The sequence below is a fragment of the Diadema setosum genome, chromosome 5 (assembly GCF_964275005.1).
Source record: "Diadema setosum chromosome 5, eeDiaSeto1, whole genome shotgun sequence".
Taxonomy (NCBI): Eukaryota; Metazoa; Echinodermata; class Echinoidea; order Diadematoida; family Diadematidae; genus Diadema; species Diadema setosum.
Genome location: NC_092689.1, coordinates 25,879,829 through 25,902,587, shown reverse-complemented (window position 1 = coordinate 25,902,587; position 22,759 = coordinate 25,879,829). Strand labels below are relative to the sequence as shown.

General features: G+C 39.2%; 1 protein-coding gene across 1 annotated transcript in view; it reads left to right on the top strand.

The window, feature by feature from the left end:
• The window catches only part of LOC140228809 (uncharacterized), a 199,809-nt gene that overhangs the window by 105,846 nt on the left and 71,204 nt on the right, over positions 1-22,759 (top strand). Inside the window, exons 29-31 of the mRNA XM_072309082.1 lie at positions 2,386-2,543; positions 3,115-3,326; positions 3,951-4,155. Coding sequence (XP_072165183.1) covers positions 2,386-2,543; positions 3,115-3,326; positions 3,951-4,155 — 575 coding nt within the window. The remainder of the gene's footprint in view (positions 1-2,385; positions 2,544-3,114; positions 3,327-3,950; positions 4,156-22,759) is intronic.

Genomic DNA, 22,759 nt, shown 5'->3' with positions numbered 1-22,759 from the left:
AAATCTAAAGCTCTAGTTCTGCTCTACTCTTTACTGAATGTGCTGGGTTTGTCTTTGTGTTATTAATCAGTATTCATCTCAGGAGTATTAATAGAATCAAAAAAGTAATCGTCATGGATGAGAAATAGATACTAGCTGTGGACAGTGTGAGGCATGTATATAACATATCTGCATGGGTTTGATGATACATGTACACTATATGAATGCTTCGCATCTTTTTCTATCTACTTTTGGGAAGATTATATACCTGTATCTAGTGTTATTCGCTAATAAATGGTGCAATGTTCATTCTATTTCTCAATACTTAATAAACAAAAAGTGGTGGTAATTACTCATACTGTAGACCGGAGATGTGCATCAGAAGAAGCAACTTAGAATTATTTGCCATGTTCATTGATTAAAAAGAATTGATTTGTAAAGCTGGGGAATTATTGACTGCCGAATTGGTACATTTGAGTTGCTTTTTCCCTTTCCCATCCCAACGTTAGACACCACATTATTTATTTTTTTTCATCCATGATGTACTCATGCCCATTGTAATAAATGTATTCATTACTAATACTCTGCCGCACAACTTCCACACTCGCCTTGTACATCTGCACCATAAGTATGGAAATACCTTTGGAATGATGTCGGTTATTATCTGATTTTTGTGGCACAAGTTAGATCGAAGACCGTTGCAGCCTCCAACATTATTGTTGTTGCTATGGACACACCATCCCACACATCCCCAGCAAGCTTTGATACCTATTAAAACCACTTTGTAGTCCATCTGCTTCACCTTCCCAAACAGATAAGCCCACATTGAATGGATCATCTAAATAGAGTGATATTACTTTTAGTCCACATTCACTTTCATTAAACCCAGAAGTAGAGGGTAGAATGTAGCATAGCTATAGGCTTACATCACAGGAGAGTATATGCACATGGTTGTACTGTCCCCTCTTGGACTGATTTGCAGTTTTGATACAGTCATACAGTTGTACATGTGCAATTAATCTTGTAGTAGTATGTAATGAGACATAGTCATAGCTTACGACAACATTACGCAGTATGACGAAGTTTCTTTGAAGACCTCTTATTCTGATAGTACTGATGATGTAAGGACCACTGTGGGTGTAATCTAGATCCTGGTATCAAAATGTTATGCAAAGTGATTAAGATATCCCTGTTAAGTTAGTTTTATCTTCACAATCTATTTTCATTACTTCTGAATTTATGTCGCTGACAGACAGAATAACGATATCCATGCTTTTAAACAGAATGTGACGAAGATATTAATTAGGCTTCATAGTCTTAACACTGAAATCTTGACTCACTTAATACAATGCATCTGTCCTATTGCAATGCAATGCCAATGTGTCAACTTTGACTTACAGTTACAATGTAACTTCAAGATAAAAACTGTAGGTAATCTCTAGCAGGATGATTGCAAATTTTTGTTCAACTCATATCTCTAGTGTATGTGTTGACATGTTTCTTGAACTAACTTGCATGGTGTGGACTACCTCTCTCGCAGCATCATGTTTTTGTTTTAGTTTTCTTTACTCTTTTTAACCTGAACCAGGCATGTTTTTGAAGTGCATTTTTTTTTTTTTGGTCCCTTCATTCTGAAACGGCTCGAACACCATCTCAAGCTTTAAAGCTCCTCATCGTGTGTGATGAATGACATGTATATACATATATATCCACTCAGTCTCATGGTTTCTATTTTGTTGTTTATGTATTGATGGGGACACAAGCATACTGAAGGACTGTAGAAGCTCTTGGTGTTTACCTTTTAATCAGCTTTAATGGCATGCAAATGACTCGGATATGAGAATATAAAAATTGATTTCTTAAGTGGGTCTTGGCTATTTATGTAGAATATACAGTGTTTGAAATCTGGCAATCTGAAGATATAATGGAAATGACCATTGCCCAGCTTATTATTATTGTTTTGGTGTTGTTGTTTGTTTGTTTTTGTTTTGTTTTTTGTTTTTTTTGGGGGGGGGGGGGCAAAACCAGAGAAGATATCATATACAGAGAGAAATGTTCATACTTACATAACTAAGAACAAAATGTAAACATTAGATGTTTGGGTGTTTTCTTTTTTTCTTTTTATTCTTGAATAGCCATTACCGTGGTTACAGTTCAGAATTAAGTTTGCATCAGGTCTCTTAGAAATAATTCTCAGAGTGCAAATGTCAACAAGATAATCAATACAATGTTGGAAAACTTTGCCTCAGTGTTAGTTTGGGGTTTCCCTTTTCTCCTAGTTACAAAAAGGCTTCTAAAACTTTTGTAAAGAGTGATGAGTCAATTAGTCCTACAATGACTCTGTTCGTGCCTTTTGCTGTGTTTGTCATTGGGGTAAAACAATGTTCTGCATCCTGCATCCAACAGACCTGTACTGATCGAGGTGCCTCACTTCGCCTCTCTGCGGGGCCGGGAGCGCGAGATCGTCATCCTGCGCAGCGAGAACGGAGAGACGTGGAAGGAGCACTCCCTCGACGCCAGCGATGAGGAGATCCAAAAGGCCATGGAGGGATACGACCAGGAGGGTGAGCGGTTTGCCAATAATAATAATGATGATAATAATAATAATAATGATAATGATCATAATAATAATGATTGCAGGAGTGTTGATGATCAAGAGTGATTCATTATGAATACTTTTATCACGGTCCCGGTGAATGGAAGTGTGACTTAGTTCTGAAATATTAATTTTGTGTGAAAACGATCAAAATACACGCAAGAATATTTCCTACCCTAGATCTGTTTGTGAGCTTTGTGAGACAGAAGAGATACTAGGAACTTATGAAGTTTAGAACAATTTGTCAAATAAACATTAATTTTAATCTTGCATGCATGCCAATGGTAGTTTGTGCAAAGAATTTCAAAGCAACTTTGATGGCATAAAAATTGTAGCTGTCACAAATGTACGTTAGAAAATCTGTCGGCCTTTTATTTCTTCCCTTTTGCAGGTTCTGTATTCTACTTACATTTCTGAAGTTCCTCTTCGTATTCTCAAACCTAAAAATCATAATAGGAAAAAAAAGTCACTGATTTGAGCATATGCATACTTAATTACTCTGAGCCTGAAGTTAAATTCTCTCCCTGTCCTACTCGCAGACAATGACCAGTCCAAGAATGCAACTGACCGCCGCCTCTGCCGAATCCTGACCAAAGACTTCCCACAATACTTTGCCATCATCTCACGTGTCCGGCAGGAGACCAACACCATCGGGCCCTCGGGCGGTATGCTCAGCTCCACTGTGGTGCCTCAGGTGCAAGCCGTGTTCCCCGAGGGCACACTGACCAAGAAGATCAAAGTTGGTCTCCAGGTATGAACAATATTCACAACATCCCCTTTGCAGTTTACTTTAACTTGGCAAGTCATTCTGTCTGCCCCAGTTTTCCATAAACTTGCTGTAAGGTAACCTGGGAGAAGGAATATTATGGTCCCACATGAAGGTTGGGATACCGTAAGAACCAGGAGACTCATCCCTGTGACATGTAATTGTCAATAAACATACCACGTAGTACGTGCAGTCAACCCTCAGTGCATATATGTGAACTCCTTGTTTATAATACACCATCATTGAGTTCTTGAAAATAGTGACACACTCTCATGTAAGAGCTGCAATCTGTAATGCCAAATGTAACAAGATGCATGAATTGACTAAGAATGATAAGGGAGACACACAGCTGTGAGTCTATCAGTGTAAACTACGTAGGAAATTGTGTTTAACCTGTGGATATTGGTCAGCCAATTAGTGTGATGTACTGAACTCTTTAGTTTAGCCAGGATGTAAATCTAAAAAATGACCAGGGCAAGAAAGTGAGAAAACATTTCTTTCGTTCTGATGTTTTCAGTTGGTTATTCCATGAATTTTAAGACAAGCTTAAACCATTCCTAGTGGTGCTAGATGGATCCAGAAACCATTTGAAATTGTCTTCTACTGCAGGCCCAGCATGTTGGGAATGACGTAGTCAAGAAGGTGCTCGGCAACCGTGTCATGGTGAGCCCCATTGTCACCATTGAGCCGCGGAGAAGGAAGTTCCACAAGCCCATCACGGTGACTATCCCTGTCCCCACGGCCTACAACCAAGGCAACATCAATGGCTATGGGTGGGACACACCCACCCTCAGGCTGCTTTGCAGTATTACAGGTAAAGTTGCTCAGTCAACATGCCTCCCCCCCCCCCCCCCCCCACATGCTTACATACAGATGTACATGTGAATATACAGTGCCGACCGCGGGAAACGTCACACTTTTCCGAGATCTGGACGAGGCCACTGACGCGTATCCCCGCGGGTACCCGCGGGTATACGCGTTCAGTGGACGAGTCCATCCGCCCGCACGGATAATCCATCCTCGGGAATTTGCGTCTCGATTGACGCGGGTTGGACGAGGGTGGACGAGGGTGGACGAGGGTATTCAAGGGCACATTCCCGTTAAGCTTTATTTTGACCGCTCAATCAAAATACATTTCATGGAGTTCCGACTTTGCCCATTTTCATCAAATTCCGATTTCAGGGGCTTCTTTTCGATTTAATCACACTCTGATGTCCACTGCCTTGATTGTTCGCTACTTTCTAAAGAAGTACACCTGCGGAAGTTGTGCACATGCGTTCATCACTCAAGTATCAATAATTATTAGAACATATCGACATCGGTTACGATCATCTCGCTATTCACGACTTTTAACGACCTGCGCCACCAAAATTTCATTGCTGAAAATTCGGTGGCCCAATCGGGCTACAAAAAAAGTCGGATGTTTGCCTTTACTTTTGAAAATGAACAGCGGTAACAGTCGGCTCCGTAAGCCCCAAAAATGAATGTCGCATGTTTACTTTTGATTTTAGAAATGAATCACGGTGACATTTGACTCCGTATGATACTGGAATAAATACCGAATGTTTGCTTTGGCGTTCGGAAGTGAATGATAATATTCAACTCCGTAAGACGATAAGATAAATGCCGGATGTTTGCTCTTACGTTCGAAAGTAAATAGCAATAACATTCAGCTCCGGAAGATGCTTGAGTAGGCTATATGTCGAATGATCCCTTTGACGTTCGGAAATGAATAACCAAAATATTCAACTCCGTACGATGATAAAATAAAAGACGGATATTTGCTTTTACTTTCGAAAATAAATAGCAATAACATTCGGCTTCGGAAAATGCTAACATAAATGTCAGATGATTGCTTTTACGTTCGGAAGTGAATAGCAGTAATATTCTGCTCCATACGATGCTAAAATAACTGTTGGATGTTTTTTAGATTTCGAAATAAATAACAGTAACATTCAGGTGCGTTCGGTGGTAAAATTAATGTTCAATGATTGCTTTGATGTTCGGAAATGAATAACAATGACATTCAACTCCGTATATACGTTTATAAAATATACAATGTATATCTGATGTTTGCTTTTACGTTCGGAAGTAAATAGCAATAACATTCAGCTCCCGAAGGTGCTAAAGTAAATGTCGAATGATCCCTTTGACGTTCGGAAATAAATAACAAAAATATTCAACTTCTTACGATAATAAAATGAATGACGGATGATTGCCTGTACTTTCGAAAGTAAATAGCAATAGCATTCGGCTCCGGAAGATGACAAAATAGATGTCAGATGATTGCTTTTACGTTCGGAAGTGAATAGCAGTAATATTCTGCTCCATACGATGCTAAAATAACTGTCGGATGTTCGCTTTTAAATTTCGAAATGAATAACAGTAACATTCACCTGCGTTCGATGGTTCGGAAATGAACACAATAATATTCAACTCCGTGTATACGATGATAACATAAATGTCTGATGTTTGCCTTTATGTTCAAGAGTAAATGGCAATAACATTCAGCTCCGGAAGATGCTAAAATAAATGTCGAATGTTTGCTGTGACGTTCGGAAATTAATAACAAAAATATTCAACTCCGTATACTGAGTATACGATTTTGCGTTCGGAAGGGAATAGCAGTAATGTTCTGCTCCATACGATGCTAAAATAACTGGCGGATGTTCGCTTTTAAATTTCGAAATGAATAACAGTATACATTCAGCTGCGTTCGATGGTTCGGAAATGAACACAATAATATTCAACTCCGTGTATATGATAACATAAATGTCTGATGTTTGCTTTTATGTTCAAGAGTAAATAGCAATAACATTCAGCTCCGGAAGATGCTAAAATAAATAACGCATGTTTGTTGTGACGTTCGGAAATGAATAACCAAAATAACTCCGTATATACGATGATAAAGTAAATGTCTGATATTCGGTTTTACGTTCGAAATATAACAATAACAATCAGCTCCCTTCGACTTTCGGAAATGAATGATAATAATATTGAACTCCGTACGATGTTTAAATAAATGTCGGATGCTTGCTTATAATTTATATTGCTATGTACTTTCGCAAATAAATAGCAATAACATTCGGCTCCGGAAGATGCCAAAATGATTAATGTCACATGATTGCTTTTACGTTTGGAAGTGAATAGCAGTGTTCTGCTCCGTACTATGCTAAAATAAATGTCGGATATTTGCTACATGTGTATTACATTTCGAAATGAATAGTAACATTCGGCTGCGTTTGATGGTAAAAAACAAAACAAAAACAAAACAAAACAAAACACACACACACAAAAAAAAAAAAAACTGTCTGATGTCTGCCTTGACGTTCAAAATTCGGCCCCATACGATATGATGAAATAATTGTCAGATGACTCATTTCACTTTCGCAAGTGGACAACAGTGACATTCGGCTCCGTACGATGATAAAATAGATGTCGGATGTTTGCTTTTATATTTGGAAATGACTAACTGTTAAATTCTGCTCCGTATACGACAGAGCTGCCAACCTTTCGAAGCACAAATTAGTACTCAGCAGCTCCAAAATTCGTGTTTTCCACCAGAATTCGTATTTTTTTTCAATCTCCCTCTTTTGCTATGAGGCCTACAGGCTCTAAACATAACGTTATGACACATGCCGAAGCATCCAGCTGGTCACCAGCACGATAAAGATTCTAAACTACGCAATGTTCAGCGTTGATTGATTGCTTTCTCGCAATGTGTACAAGTGCAAGTTTGTACCTCCAAAATCTTTCTGGGCTGATTATGGAAGCTTCCATTTTCTAGCAGGGGACGGGGAATGCTTGATCTTCTCAAGAGAGCTTCTGTTTGAGCGGATGCAAAACTCTGTTCTGTGTTTCCAATTATGTACTATCAAAACATAATCATGCGTTGTTTTCAGGCTTTTTTCATTTTATTGGATTTTAAACATCAGTATTCTTCGAAGTATTCCAATTCCTTTTCCCCTGACTGGAATCGGAAAGTCTGCTATAACGATGATCGCAAAATGCCGCGCTGTGTGTGGAAGCGCCGATGTGGTGCAAACACGTGGCTTCATTTTCAAGTTTAAATGAATGCGCCATGTGCTCCTGCCTATAAGAGGTTACTGCAAGTTCGATGGATCGAATGCGCCATAGCTGAGCTGAGCTGAATGGCTTGTTTACGGTAAACATGCAATTTACGTTCGATATGAAGAAATCATTACGTCTTTCACGAGGGAAAAACACACAAAACAAACAAACAAAATGCACCCACGAACGAATGTTGATAGCCAAAACTTTGAAAAGTAATAAGCAGTTTTGATGCGCGTGAACTGAAATTAATTGTCCTTACACGTTGTATTTTGCTGTCTAACCAGGTGATGACTGCATCTCATTGGACCTTCTCGTAGTGAATTTGTCTGGGCATACGAGACCTTTCATGTATTTCTGTGATTGCATTTTTAATTGACTAATAATCAATCCTTTTGTTATTGTTCAGGGAACATTAGATATTCGATCAAGTACACTATAATCGACTCTTCGATGTTCCCTACTATGCGCCAAAAGAAAGGCTATAGACATAGAATCATGATATCTTTGGAATTATTCCTTTAATTCAACTAATGAGCTGGTTCTTCGATCGATATTTCCAGGATACTTACACGCTGTTTATTCCAATGCGCGCATTCTTTCGTCTGGCACGCACCTGGGTGTGGCACCTGCTTTTGTGGAAATTTCCACAAGGGAGAGGGGTGGGGTGTCAAGTTTCTTCGAGCCGAAGAGACTGCATACACAATCTCTTCGCTTTTATTTATTGTCATTCGTGTTTTCGCCTTATTCTTTGCTGATATTGAACATTTAGATTTAACTTTACGAAAGTTGCTATAGCACATGGTTCGTTTTGTTGTGAGGTGTACGTAATTTCTTTTTTTTTTTAATCATTCTTGAGAGGGGAAAGAAGAGTAAGGGGGAAAGAAGACTAGAGGGAAAGGGAAATAAAACAAACGTCACGTACGCTAAGCATTCACAGGAAGCCGTCTTTTTACACCAGTCACCAGCATAGTTATCATCACTATCAGACATCACTCAAGATCATTTTAGCCTTTTCCTATGATCAACATTAAGAAACACGCATAATCCCTCGAGATAAATACCTAGGAAACTCATAGTTACGTTCAGACGGCAGGCCCTAACCTCGAGGTTAGGAAACAAATACAAAGTATCAACACTTCCCAACAACACAAACATTTAGAAAAGACAACAAATAGCACATCGAAGCGGCTGGGATCAAACTCCGTCGCTTCGATTGCAGCGAAGCGGAGAAATCGCCGTTACGAAAATAACAGTGCGAGACACTAAGAGAATAACGTTTAAATACTTCAAAGTATAAAGGGAACAGATAAAGTGATATAAAATGTAAGAAATCGTACTAAACGAGGTGTGAGAAACGACGGAAATAAAACGAAGTTTAGTAGTAAGCTTAGGCCCTAGCAAAAGTTTTGCAGCACCGAAAGCTACGCGAAAATAAACACACAAAACTCGGTATTGCGACGAGATCCTATGGGATCAAGTCAATAAACGATACAAAACAAAGGAAATTGATTCATTTTGACGGGAAAATAGTTTGTTATAAGTATTCTGTTATATGAAATCTCCTTTAATAGGCCTAGAAATAATCGAGTTTCCACGATACTCTGGAAAGAAAGTTCGAACGCTTTTCACCTGCACATATACTGCAGAGGGCAGTGCACATCAGTCATCAATACACGAACAGAAACTCACCTCTACAACTTCCTCGCAGAAAATGATGCAATAGCGTTATAAAAAAAAAAAACACACAACACTCTAAAAATCATTTCGTACTTGGGAGGCAAGGGACAAGAGGATGAAAAGAAGAGAAAAAGTAGACATTGCACAACGGGACGCTTTCACCCCGCCTCATACGGTACTGTAGTGGCAGCTGGCTACAGTGTGTAGACACTCCCCAGCCGGCCGGCCACACATTGGGATACCACGGCGATCCATGTAAACATCCAGGGTCCGTAGGCGACAGGGATTCACGCGCGCGAAGTTCTGTTCGGTGTACACAGTACGCAAGCAGCGATATGCGTGTGCGCACATTTTTCTATTCAGCGCTTTCCACATACGGTGCGTACGCAATGCATCGATATCCCAGCTGAATACAGATAACATGGCACATGCGACGTGCGTTTGCGATATTTTTACCCATTATTTTTCCCCACTGTGAATTCGTACTTTCTAAGGACGTTTTCATATTGTCGTATTCCCTTCGATTTTTCGTATACGAATTTTTCGGAACGGTTGGCAGCTCTGGTACAATGCTAACATAAATAACAGATTATTGCTTTCACATTTGAAAATGATTAATGGTATACATAGGCTCAGTATGATGCTTAAATAAATAGAGGATGTTTGCTTCACATTCGGAAATCAATAAGGGTAACATTCAGCTCCATAAGATGCTAAAATGAATGTCGGTTGTTTGCTTTTATACAGTGTATTTGAAAATGATTAACGGTAATATTCGGCTCCGTAAGGTTCTAACATACTATAGTAAATGTTGGATGATTGCTTTTACAATCAGAAATGAATAGCGGTAACTTTCGGCTCTTTACAATGCTAAAACAAACAATCTGGAAATGCTCCCACTTTCTCATCCCAAAAGTAAGCTATGACCACCTATATAGGCATCAACTTTTATAATTATCTATAAGCCTATTTGCTAAATCTTAGAATTCAGAATAATGGTGATAAGATGATCTACTTTTGTATTCATTTATTTTAGACATGGGTACCTGTCACGTCAGTAATGCTTAATAATTGTTTTTAGTAGGACCGATTTAGTTTTTCCTATGTTTTTCTTGATTTTTTTGGCCACCAAAAAAAAAATAGAAATCAATGATTTTGGTGGTCAAAAATAAAAATTAGTTTGGAGCCCTGCGATATCATTGGGCTCATCATTACTTAATCTTTCCCATGATACGCTAATATTTATATCATCAATCTGCCGACGTCATCCGACAATTCATGATTAAAACCTTTTTTTTTCATCGTCCGTAACCCAACTTTGAACACAGACAGGGTGTTCTTTCTCATTCTAGAGTAATGAAGGAGCGCACTTTCGGCTGTGATCTAAGTCCTATTATCGATGTCGCCGTTTAGTGATCTAAACTTCAGCTTTGCTGAACTGTTCAATGTCTTGAGCAGGAAGCGAAAACAATGGCTGGACTAAGGAACCTTCGTTTTTAAAAGGGGGAAATAGAAACAAAAAACAACACTGAAACCGAACAGGCCGGCCGAGCATTGTTTAGGTTAACCACGCGTGGTGATAATCGCGCCCATTGATCGCTCTGTCCAGCTGGCTTAACCCTATTCTAACTGGGAGGAGTTTTTACTGGGGTGACCCCCTCCCCCCCCCCCCTTCAGATCTCGGCCACCGATCGCGCGATCGCTGCGAAATTTTTCCTGAAGATAGAGCTGGATGTCAACTACAAGATTACATGGTCATACAATAGAAAAATATTGCCTTTCTATTTTTAATAAATTGATGCAAAGTTGTGCATGAAATCATATTTTCACCTATAACTCCATAAAAAAGACTGAAGTATTGCTAAATTTTTGTGTCAAAATTCCTCAAGACATATAAACCAATTTTCATTTAAAAATAAAGCACAGTCAAAACCAATTTCTTGTTTTTTATTGTTTTGTTAATTTCTTATGTATTTTATTGTTTTTTCGACCTTGTGTTTTCTGTTGTTTTTCAAAATTTGTTGCAGGCACTTTTTCAGGCTTATCTACACTATATAGAATTGATTAATTTCAATGGTTCAAAGATGAAATACTATAATTTATATCAATTTAACCCCAAAAACACAATTTACATTCAATTTGCACACGATATCATGAATTTGAGCTGTTTTCCGGTTGACATGGTCTCAAAATATGCGGAAGACTTCAATGAAAAAAGTTGTGAAACGACGCGGCAAAATCTTTGCTCGTTGCAGAATCGTGACGCGAAACGTGGGGGGGGGGGTCAATTTGACCCCCCCCCCCCCCCCCCCCAGTTAGAATAGGGTTAAGAGTATGCATATTGACCAAAAATAGTCAGAGGGATGCTAATTTACTCTTACAAGCTATCGCTACTATTTAAGTTGAAAACTGGAACTTTCTGAAAGGTTAAAGATGATCGTAAAATCAGTTCTGGCTACAGGATTTTATAATAATTATAATAGCATACAACATGTACCAAGTTTTCATCGTTTACCTGTCTTATCACTCCAAAGCAGTTCAGCTTAACTGTTGGCTTATAGAAGTGATCATCAATCCGTAAGGATTAGTCAGATGAATTCATGAATTCACTTTATGCATCACGGCTAATCGAACTATTCAACATCGTTGAAGTAACCATACTTTTTTATTTTCATAGTTCAAACTATTTCTTAACATTTATATGCAAAACGAAAGTACTCTACACGTTTTTCAAAATGCTCAGATGTAGTGAGTCAATTCCACAAAGATTGCATTACGGCAACCTTTACTGACCTAAACAAGTTTTCTATAGAGCTATCAGTTCTATTATAATGGCATTCTGATAACTTCGACTGCGTTTTGAAGTCGTACCGAGCACAGCATTCAAAACAACGGGTTCCTCAGGTCCTCTTTAGGTACTGGTATACTTGCTAAAAGCATTCTCTTTAGCTTCCATTGACAACAACATGGGAGGAGAATGGAAGCGATCAACTTTCTCGGTAAATGAGGCTTTTCGTATATAGCACGCATTGCGTGCCTCTTTCTTTTTTCTGTTTCTGTTGTTTCAAACTACACTGCAGCCGACACACAACACAAACACACCAAAGTTTACATTCAGGCAACCGTATTTTGGTATTGGTTAGAATCGAATTATATCTGTCTTGTGATTGGCTAATTATCTGTAGCAAAAACAAAACAAAACAAAACAAAACAAAAACAAAAACAAACAAACACAAAAATGCTGAAAACTGCTTATCGAATATCAGTGGCGTGCCAAAGGAGTAAAATGGAGTCTATACTCTAAAGGGGCCTGAGCTTTTGATTCCAAAAGAATCTTCGTCAGAGGCAAAATGATAATCAGGCAGGGAAAGCAATCACATTATAAAGAAGTTCACACAACACGAACAGTCAGGGACAGGCTAGGGACACGGAACAAAGAAAACAAAAGGAGAGGATGGGAGGTCATGGGCAAGGAGGCCAACAGGTGAAGGGAGGGGGATTAAAGCAGGAGGGTGGATAGACAAAAGGCATAGGAGGGTCAGTGATAATCCTGAGTGCCATGGGGGTGCATCCATTTAAGAATGAATTTTCTCACACACCCAAGCTGTCGCCATTTATGTGTGTGCGATGAAGCGTTAACGCCGTCGCTATAAAGCAGGACTGTTGCATCATGGGGGGGGGGGGGGAACGGGTTGTGAGCTTGAACATAACCTGAACTTTAAGGGCGATTTTCTTTTTTTTTCCTTCTTCTTTTATGACTTCTAGGGATGCGGAAAGGGGTTGTTTCATGTATTATTGTAAAGATAAAACTATACAATGTATGTAGAATTCAAGTATTTATATATACATGTGTAGACATGCCTAAAATTTCGTTTACTGCGACATACGCATTTCGACCGAGCGCATCACGACCTGTATGGACTACGCACATGTATTCTTTTATCTTGCGCTCTGCTTTTGTGGGAATTTCTTCAAGCATAGGTGTCAGGTTTTCCTACGTTACGTCTGCGGTCATTAATTCCATATTTGTTAGTTTGTCTGCTTTCTTATTCTGTGTTTATGCATTTTACTTGAACTTAAAGGTCTAGACATTTCGTTTGCTAAATGCACGCGAGTCACGTTGCATTGTATGATGTATTTTGTTTCGTTGACCATTCATGAGAAGCGTTTCTTTGAGCAAACTCTCTTTTCACACCAAAATCACTTATAGAAGGTAGTCATCCACATTGGTTATCAAAATGATAATTCCGTCATTTTCCTTTCGTTCAGAAACAGGAATCAGAATTCTCAACACGTCATCCACATTGGTTATCAAAACAATTCCGTCATTTTTCCTTTCGTTCAGAAACAAAAATCTGTTATTCTCAACACGTTATTACAAAAATTACATCTCACAGCAATAATAGGGCCTACTATATTATAGAACCAACTCATCGCAGCAAAATGACACATTACGGTTACGAGGACATACACAATGCTTGAACAAATTGCTTCAAAATGTAGAAACAGATGAAGTGACATAACAAGAGAAAGGGCGCACCGAAAGAGGTACACTGTATCAAGATCAACTAAGATAAACTCTAACAAAAAAGAAGAAGAAGGAGGAAACTATTCCCCCCCCCCCACACACACACACACACGCACACACATACACACAAACGAGTAGATACACAAAGGTCATATGTTTACCTTTGGGAGCAGTGATTTAAAAGATGTTTTAGATATCACATGTGATGCATAATAGGTCCGTTGTGCAAAGCATCCTACATAATTTTTTGTAATAAAGCCTAGAATATAAGGAGATATCAGTATTTCTCTTATAGATTGTAAAGAACCTTCGGAATTAGGACCTTTGTTTCATTTTCGGATTAACGAACCTTCGGCATAACGAACCTTATTTCATTTTTTGATAAATGAACCTTTGGAATAACAAGTTACAAACCTCATATTTTCGGATTAACGGACCTTCGGAATAGCGAACTGTAACCGTTCACATAGTGTACTGTATTTTCGATCATACGGATTCAATTTTTTTTCCAGCAGTTGTTTCTATCCCTATAACTCACATTTCAGAACTATGGGGGTTTTGTTTCATGTACGTGGTGAATTAATACGCCTTTAATGCAAGAGCAAAAACATGGGAAAGTTTGAATGCTTTTCACGTGCACAGATTCTGATAGGTATTATCCCGTAACAGGGGCGGATCCAGGAATTCCGTAAAGTGGGGGCGCGTTTACAAAATTAAAGGGGGGCGCACGTACCCCTCCCCCATTTTTTTATTTTTTTATGCCTCCGCCAACGAAGTGGCCGGAGGCATTATGTTTTCGGGTCGTCCGTCCGTCCGTACGTCCCGTTTTGTTTTTGTCGATATCTCAAGAACCGTGTGGTGGTTTTGCATCAAACTTGGTATGAGGGTATATCCTTGGGGGATGATACTTTGTGTGGATTTTAGGGTCACAGGGTCAAAGGTCAAAGGTCACAGGTTATTTTGTGAAAAAAAAATTGAAATTTCATGTTTTTCTCCATATCTCGCAAATGGTTCAAGGTATCTTCATGGAACTTAGTATATATGCTTGTACCGATGGGCAGTGATTATCTAGGGAAGTTGGGGGTCATGGGTCAAAGGTCAGGGGTCAAAGGTCAAGGTCAACTCCTCAAAATATAACTACTTTCCTTATATTTATGCAGTGCCTGAAGGATTTTTTTAAAACTTGATGTATGCATGTATAACCCAATATATATTCTGTGGGAAGTTTCTTGCCAAAAGGTCAAAGGTCAAAAGGTCAAAGGTCAAGTGAAAGTGCTAAATTGCACTTTTTCCTCCATATCTCAAAAATAACTCAAGGTATTGTCATGAAACTTACATATTTATGCATGTTCTACCTAACAGTGATTCTCTTTGGAACTGTGGGGTCAAAGGTCAAAGGCCAGGTTTCGATAATACTATTTTACCATTTGATACTGAAATTATACTTTTTCTCAATACCTTGAAAATTACTCAATGCATAAACTTGTAAAAGGGTCAAAAGTCAAGTGAAAATCATCAGTTCTCCCAAATTCCTGCACTCTTGATGTTTTAATCATTCATCCAATTGAACCTAGTTCTAGGAAAGTGAACATTCAGCACATTTGTGGCAAACCTGTCATTTTAATATTTTGCCAATTGTGTGAAACTGTCATCACACATTGTCAAGACATTGTACTATAGACCTATTAGGAGAACCATGTATTATGGCGGAGGCATACACCAGTCGCCGTAGCGACATTTCTAGTTTTTACATTTCTTTTGTTTCAAAAAAAAAAAAAAATAAAGGGGGAGGGCGGGCGCCGGTTGCGGTCCTCCCTGGATCCGCCCCTGCGTAACCAAGTAAGTTTGAGAGAGAAAAGTTTGAGCCAAAAACACAGCGTTGACAAGTACTACCACAAATTGCATAGTACACAGTACGAGAAAGTATACAGCACGAGATCTCTAGTTTGATTTTCATTTCGCTTCGAATAGTAGACGAGCAGTGACAATCCGTCAAAGTGCTAACTACAGCTAGGGCCTAGCGGCACAGTTTACAGGTCTACCTTCTGTTCACTGCATGGTACACATAAACAAGAACAAAAGCGTTTTCTTCTTTTGCATGTTAGCATGGGGACGATAGTGAATTAAGTTCACCAAGATTCAATGTTTGTAAACAAGAAAGCAGCGCGGAGCAAAGACCTCAGATCGTTGTTATAGCACACGTGCATCTATTGTGGTAACATTTTAATCAACGCACCAACACCATCTGAACATACTCAACGATCATGCCACACAATCACTGTGAAGGGGAAATGTTCAGCAACAACAAGAGCACGAGTATGTAGCCTACCATATACTGCACGCGCATTCATTCCGTGAGTGCCAAACACAAGCTAGAAACACACGCAATAAAGAAACATCGCAAGTTCGTGAACTGAGGGACCCTTTTTTTGTCTTATATCTTAACAAGATAAAGACGTGATTTCGGGTGCTGTTCGTTATTCCGAAGGTTCGTTATTCCGAAGGTTCGTTTATCCGAAACACATAAATTCCCTAAACCATAGAGGTTCGTTAATCCGAAAACGAAAAAAGGTTCGTTAATTCGAACATTTGCGGCGTTATTTCAAAGGTTCGTTAATCCAAAAATGACATAGGGTTCGTCATTCCGAAGGTTCGTTAATCCGAAAATGAAATAGGGTTCGTTATCTCGAAGGTTCGTTGATCCGAAATGATATAGGATCCGAAATGATATAGGGTCCGTAACGAACCTTCGAAGTAAGTCGAGCTTTGTTTCATTTTCGGATTAACGAACCTTCGGAATAACGAACCTTATTTCATTTTCGGATTAACAAACCTTCGGACTAAAGAACCTTACTAACGAACCTTCGGAATAACGAGCTGTAACCGTGATTTCATATCCAATTTGTTTAATTGGACCTTTTAAAAGCTATGACTGTATCGAATCATTGAGAGCAATGAAATTTAACGGCCTTCTGTCCGCCGTATCAAAAGTGTGATGATAAAGGGGATGTGCGCATTGTCATTCGAAATACATGTAACTACATGTAACTCTACATTTAAGTAATTAGTCTGATTATTATATAGAAACTGATTTTGGGATTGATAGTCACTACTGACAGTTTTTATTCTCGTAAACGGCACCTGTCAATCTCACAGGCGTCAAGTCGAAGCACTCACACGTCATGAATTGACCATAACGTAAAAACGACAGAACTCTACACACAAGAGTTCTGTGATAAAAACACGCTGGGCACACAAGATGAGTATGTTGGAACCACATGGCGCACTCACTGCTGGCAGGGCAAGCACGTGCTTTGCTCATCGAACTGATCGTTTTTATAGCGATCATAATATCGCTGCACAGCAGAGATTCGTATTCCAATGCACAGTAGGCCTACTCTCTCTCTCTCTCTCTCTCTCTCTCTCTCTCTCTAAAAAAAAATGAAAACATTCACACTTGAAGTGGTGGATACATTTAAAACGGAGTCAATTTAGAGTGAATTTGGAGTGAATTTTGAGTGAAAATGTTCATTTTCACTCGGAGTGACCTCCGGGATCACTCGAAGATTTTGGAGTGCTATTGATGTAGCGCGATTCCGCTGCTTAAATGCATTCAGTTTTGCTCATAATCATTGATTTCATCCTTCTTTTTTTTTTTTCTTGGAAAGCAAGCACTCCTTAAAGAGGGAAAACCCCGATTGGACAAATTGCGACGTAAACATGCATTGACATAGTTATGTGATACGTATAAACAATTTATCATGAAAGGAGAGAAGGGTACCTACAGTACATGTATCCAAGATAAACATTATGCATGCACGTGTAGTACCACTTCTCGGGGACTCGAGTGAAGTTAAACGCAGCTTTGTTGATTACATAATGCCACTCTGGTGGTTTCGCCATACCCTTCTCTCTCTCCTACGTTTTCTTTGTTTTCTCCCTCTCTTTGTCTTTTTCTTTTTTCCCTACAAATCGTGTACTTTAAGAATAGACAGACGGTGTTAAACTTCAACTCAAGTGGCTTCTTAAGATCTGCGCCTCTTTCATCCATCTTAGGGACCGTGACACTATTGTGAATGACACAATTAAAAGCATCACACAAGGACTTTCACGCCTCGTTAGACCTTTAAGACTCAGATCTTTTTCTTTCTTTTTGTGTGTGTGTGTGTAGACGTGGACGCCATTGGGAAATATCAAGCTCGAGACAATAAGTGGCCACTTACAATATAATGACCGACCGATGTTGAAGGTAGATTAAATCAGTAACTAAGTCAGAAATTGGGGAACCAGTAAATAAATAGGCAGCGATCGACACTTCGACGGTTTGCCAATCTAATGTGCAGCGATCGACGTCGAAAGTGTCAATCAAATACGTTATTTACGGTCGACGTCGAAGGTTGATAAAATCAGTAAGCAGCGATCGATGTCGAAGGTTGATAATCGGATGGGTGCTGTTCGTTATTCCGAAGGTTCGTAATTACGAAGGTTCGTTTATCCGAAACACATAAATTCCCTAAACCATAGAGGTTCGTTAATCCGAAAACGAAAAAAGGTTTGTTAATTCGAACATTTGCGGCGTTATTTCGAAGGTTCGTTAATCCAAAAATGACATAGGGTTCGTCATTCCGAAGGTTCGTTAATCCGAAAATGAAATAGGGTTGGTTATCTCGAAGGTTCGTTGATCCGAAATGATATAGGATCCGAAATGATATAGGGTCCGTAACGAACCTTCGAAGTAAGTCGAGCTTTGTTTCATTTTCGGACTAACGAACCTTCGGAATAACGAACCTTATTTCATTTTCGGATTAACAAACCTTCGGACTAAAGAACCTTACTAACGAACCTTCGGAATAACGAGCTGTAACCGTGATTTCATATCCAATTTGTTTAATTGGACCTTTTAAAAGCTATGACTGTATCGAATCATTGAGAGCAATGAAATTTAACGGCCTTCTGTCCGCCGTATCAAAAGTGTGATGATAAAGGGGATGTGCGCATTGTCATTCGAAATACATGTAACTACATGTAACTCTACATTTAAGTAATTAGTCTGATTATTATATAGAAACTGATTTTGGGATTGATAGTCACTACTGACAGTTTTTATTCTCGTAAACGGCACCTGTCAATCTCACAGGCGTCAAGTCGAAGCACTCACACGTCATGAATTGACCATAACGTAAAAACGACAGAACTCTACACACAAGAGTTCTGTGATAAAAACACGCTGGGCACACAAGATGAGTATGTTGGAACCACATGGCGCACTCACTGCTGGCAGGGCAAGCACGTGCTTTGCTCATCGAACTGATCGTTTTTATAGCGATCATAATATCGCTGCACAGCAGAGATTCGTATTCCAATGCACAGTAGGCCTACTCTCTCTCTCTCTCTCTCTCTCTCTCTCTCTCTCTCTAAAAAAAAATGAAAACATTCACACTTGAAGTGGTGGATACATTTAAAACGGAGTCAATTTAGAGTGAATTTGGAGTGAATTTTGAGTGAAAATGTTCATTTTCACTCGGAGTGACCTCCGGGATCACTCGAAGATTTTGGAGTGCTATTGATGTAGCGCGATTCCGCTGCTTAAATGCATTCAGTTTTGCTCATAATCATTGATTTCATCCTTCTTTTTTTTTTCTTGGAAAGCAAGCACTCCTTAAAGAGGGAAAACCCCGATTGGACAAATTGCGACGTAAACATGCATTGACATAGTTATGTGATACGTATAAACAATTTATCATGAAAGGAGAGAAGGGTACCTACAGTACATGTATCCAAGATAAACATTATGCATGCACGTGTAGTACCACTTCTCGGGGACTCGAGTGAAGTTAAACGCAGCTTTGTTGATTACATAATGCCACTCTGGTGGTTTCGCCATACCCTTCTCTCTCTCCTACGTTTTCTTTGTTTTCTCCCTCTCTTTGTCTTTTTCTTTTTTCCCTACAAATCGTGTACTTTAAGAATAGACAGACGGTGTTAAACTTCAACTCAAGTGGCTTCTTAAGATCTGCGCCTCTTTCATCCATCTTAGGGACCGTGACACTATTGTGAATGACACAATTAAAAGCATCACACAAGGACTTTCACGCCTCGTTAGACCTTTAAGACTCAGATCTTTTTCTTTCTTTTTGTGTGTGTGTGTGTAGACGTGGACGCCATTGGGAAATATCAAGCTCGAGACAATAAGTGGCCACTTACAATATAATGACCGACCGATGTTGAAGGTAGATTAAATCAGTAACTAAGTCAGAAATTGGGGAACCAGTAAATAAATAGGCAGCGATCGACACTTCGACGGTTTGCCAATCTAATGTGCAGCGATCGACGTTGAAAGTGTCAATCAAATACGTTATTTACGGTCGACGTCGAAGGTTGATAAAATCAGTAAGCAGCGATCGATGTCGAAGGTTGATAATCGGATGGGTGCTGTTCGTTATTCCGAAGGTTCGTAATTCCGAAGGTTCGTTTATCCGAAACACATAAATTCCCTAAACCATAGAGGTTCGTTAATCCGAAAACGAAAAAAGGTTTGTTAATTCGAACATTTGCGGCGTTATTTCGAAGGTTCGTTAATCCAAAAATGACATAGGGTTCGTCATTCCGAAGGTTCGTTAATCCGAAAATGAAATAGGGTTGGTTATCTCGAAGGTTCGTTGATCCGAAATGATATAGGATCCGAAATGATATAGGGTCCGTAACGAACCTTCGAAGTAAGTCGAGCTTTGTTTCATTTTCGGACTAACGAACCTTCGGAATAACGAACCTTATTTCATTTTCGGATTAACAAACCTTCGGACTAAAGAACCTTACTAACGAACCTTCGGAATAACGAGCTGTAACCGTGATTTCATATCCAATTTGTTTAATTGGACCTTTTAAAAGCTATGACTGTATCGAATCATTGAGAGCAATGAAATTTAACGGCCTTCTGTCCGCCGTATCAAAAGTGTGATGATAAAGGGGATGTGCGCATTGTCATTCGAAATACATGTAACTACATGTAACTCTACATTTAAGTAATTAGTCTGATTATTATATAGAAACTGATTTTGGGATTGATAGTCACTACTGACAGTTTTTATTCTCGTAAACGGCACCTGTCAATCTCACAGGCGTCAAGTCGAAGCACTCACACGTCATGAATTGACCATAACGTAAAAACGACAGAACTCTACACACAAGAGTTCTGTGATAAAAACACGCTGGGCACACAAGATGAGTATGTTGGAACCACATGGCGCACTCACTGCTGGCAGGGCAAGCACGTGCTTTGCTCATCGAACTGATCGTTTTTATAGCGATCATAATATCGCTGCACAGCAGAGATTCGTATTCCAATGCACAGTAGGCCTACTCTCTCTCTCTCTCTCTCTCTCTCTCTCTCTCTCTAAAAAAAAATGAAAACATTCACACTTGAAGTGGTGGATACATTTAAAACGGAGTCAATTTAGAGTGAATTTGGAGTGAATTTTGAGTGAAAATGTTCATTTTCACTCGGAGTGACCTCCGGGATCACTCGAAGATTTTGGAGTGCTATTGATGTAGCGCGATTCCGCTGCTTAAATGCATTCAGTTTTGCTCATAATCATTGATTTCATCCTTCTTCTTTTTTTTTCTTGGAAAGCAAGCACTCCTTAAAGAGGGAAAACCCTGGTTGGACAAATTGCGACGTAAACATGCATTGACATAGTTATGTGATACGTATAAACAATTTATCATGAAAGGAGAGAAGGGTACCTACAGTACATGTATCCAAGATAAACATTATGCATGCACGTGTAGTACCACTTCTCGGGGACTCGAGTGAAGTTAAACGCAGCTTTGTTGATTACATAATGCCACTCTGGTGGTTTCGCCATACCCTTCTCTCTCTCCTACGTTTTCTTTGTTTTCTCCCTCTCTTTGTCTTTTTCTTTTTTCCCTACAAATCGTGTACTTTAAGAATAGACAGACGGTGTTAAACTTCAACTCAAGTGGCTTCTTAAGATCTGCGCCTCTTTCATCCATCTTAGGGACCGTGACACTATTGTGAATGACACAATTAAAAGCATCACACAAGGACTTTCACGCCTCGTTAGACCTTTAAGACTCAGATCTTTTTCTTTCTTTTTGTGTGTGTGTGTGTAGACGTGGACGCCATTGGGAAATATCAAGCTCGAGACAATAAGTGGCCACTTACAATATAATGACCGACCGATGTTGAAGGTAGATTAAATCAGTAACTAAGTCAGAAATTGGGGAACCAGTAAATAAATAGGCAGCGATCGACACTTCGACGGTTTGCCAATCTAATGTGCAGCGATCGACGTCGAAAGTGTCAATCAAATACGTTATTTACGGTCGACGTCGAAGGTTGATAAAATCAGTAAGCAGCGATCGATGTCGAAGGTTGATAATCGGATGGGTGCTGTTCGTAATATTCCGAAGGTTCGTAATTCCGAAGGGTCGTTAAATTCGAAACACACAAATTCCCTAAACCTACAGGTTCGTTAATTCGAACGTTTGTGGCGTTATTCCGAAGGTTCGTTATTCTGAAGATTCATGAATCCGAAAATGAAATTAACGGAACAATATACCTTCTGAATAACGAATCTTCGGACTAGAGAGCCTTCGGAATAACGAACATCGGAATAATAGCTACCGATGTGTAAGGTTGATGAAATTATTAAATAGCGACCAATGTCCAAAGTTGATTAGGTCATACCGTCCGACGTTAGTGATCGAGAAAACTATAAAGTAGCGGCTGATGTCGAAGGTTGATAAAATAAGGACAATTAAATCAAATAGGTATAGCGTCCATAATGTCGAGATCAAATAAAATTGAGCAGCAACGAAGTGTCGAAGGTTTATGTAATCAACTTGGTATCGCACGACGTCGAATGTTAAGCAAAATTATCTGATTTATCCGACATTTGTTTTAGCATTGTAAAGAGGCTAAAGTTACCGTTATTCATTTCTGATCGCAAAAGCAATCATCCAACATTTACTAGTATTTTGACACCTTACGGAGCCGAATGTTACAGTTAATCATTTTCAAATGTTAAAGCAAACAACCGACATTCATTTTAGCATCTTACGGAGCTGAATGTTATCCTTTTTCATTTCCAAACGTGAAAGCAAACATCCGCTATTT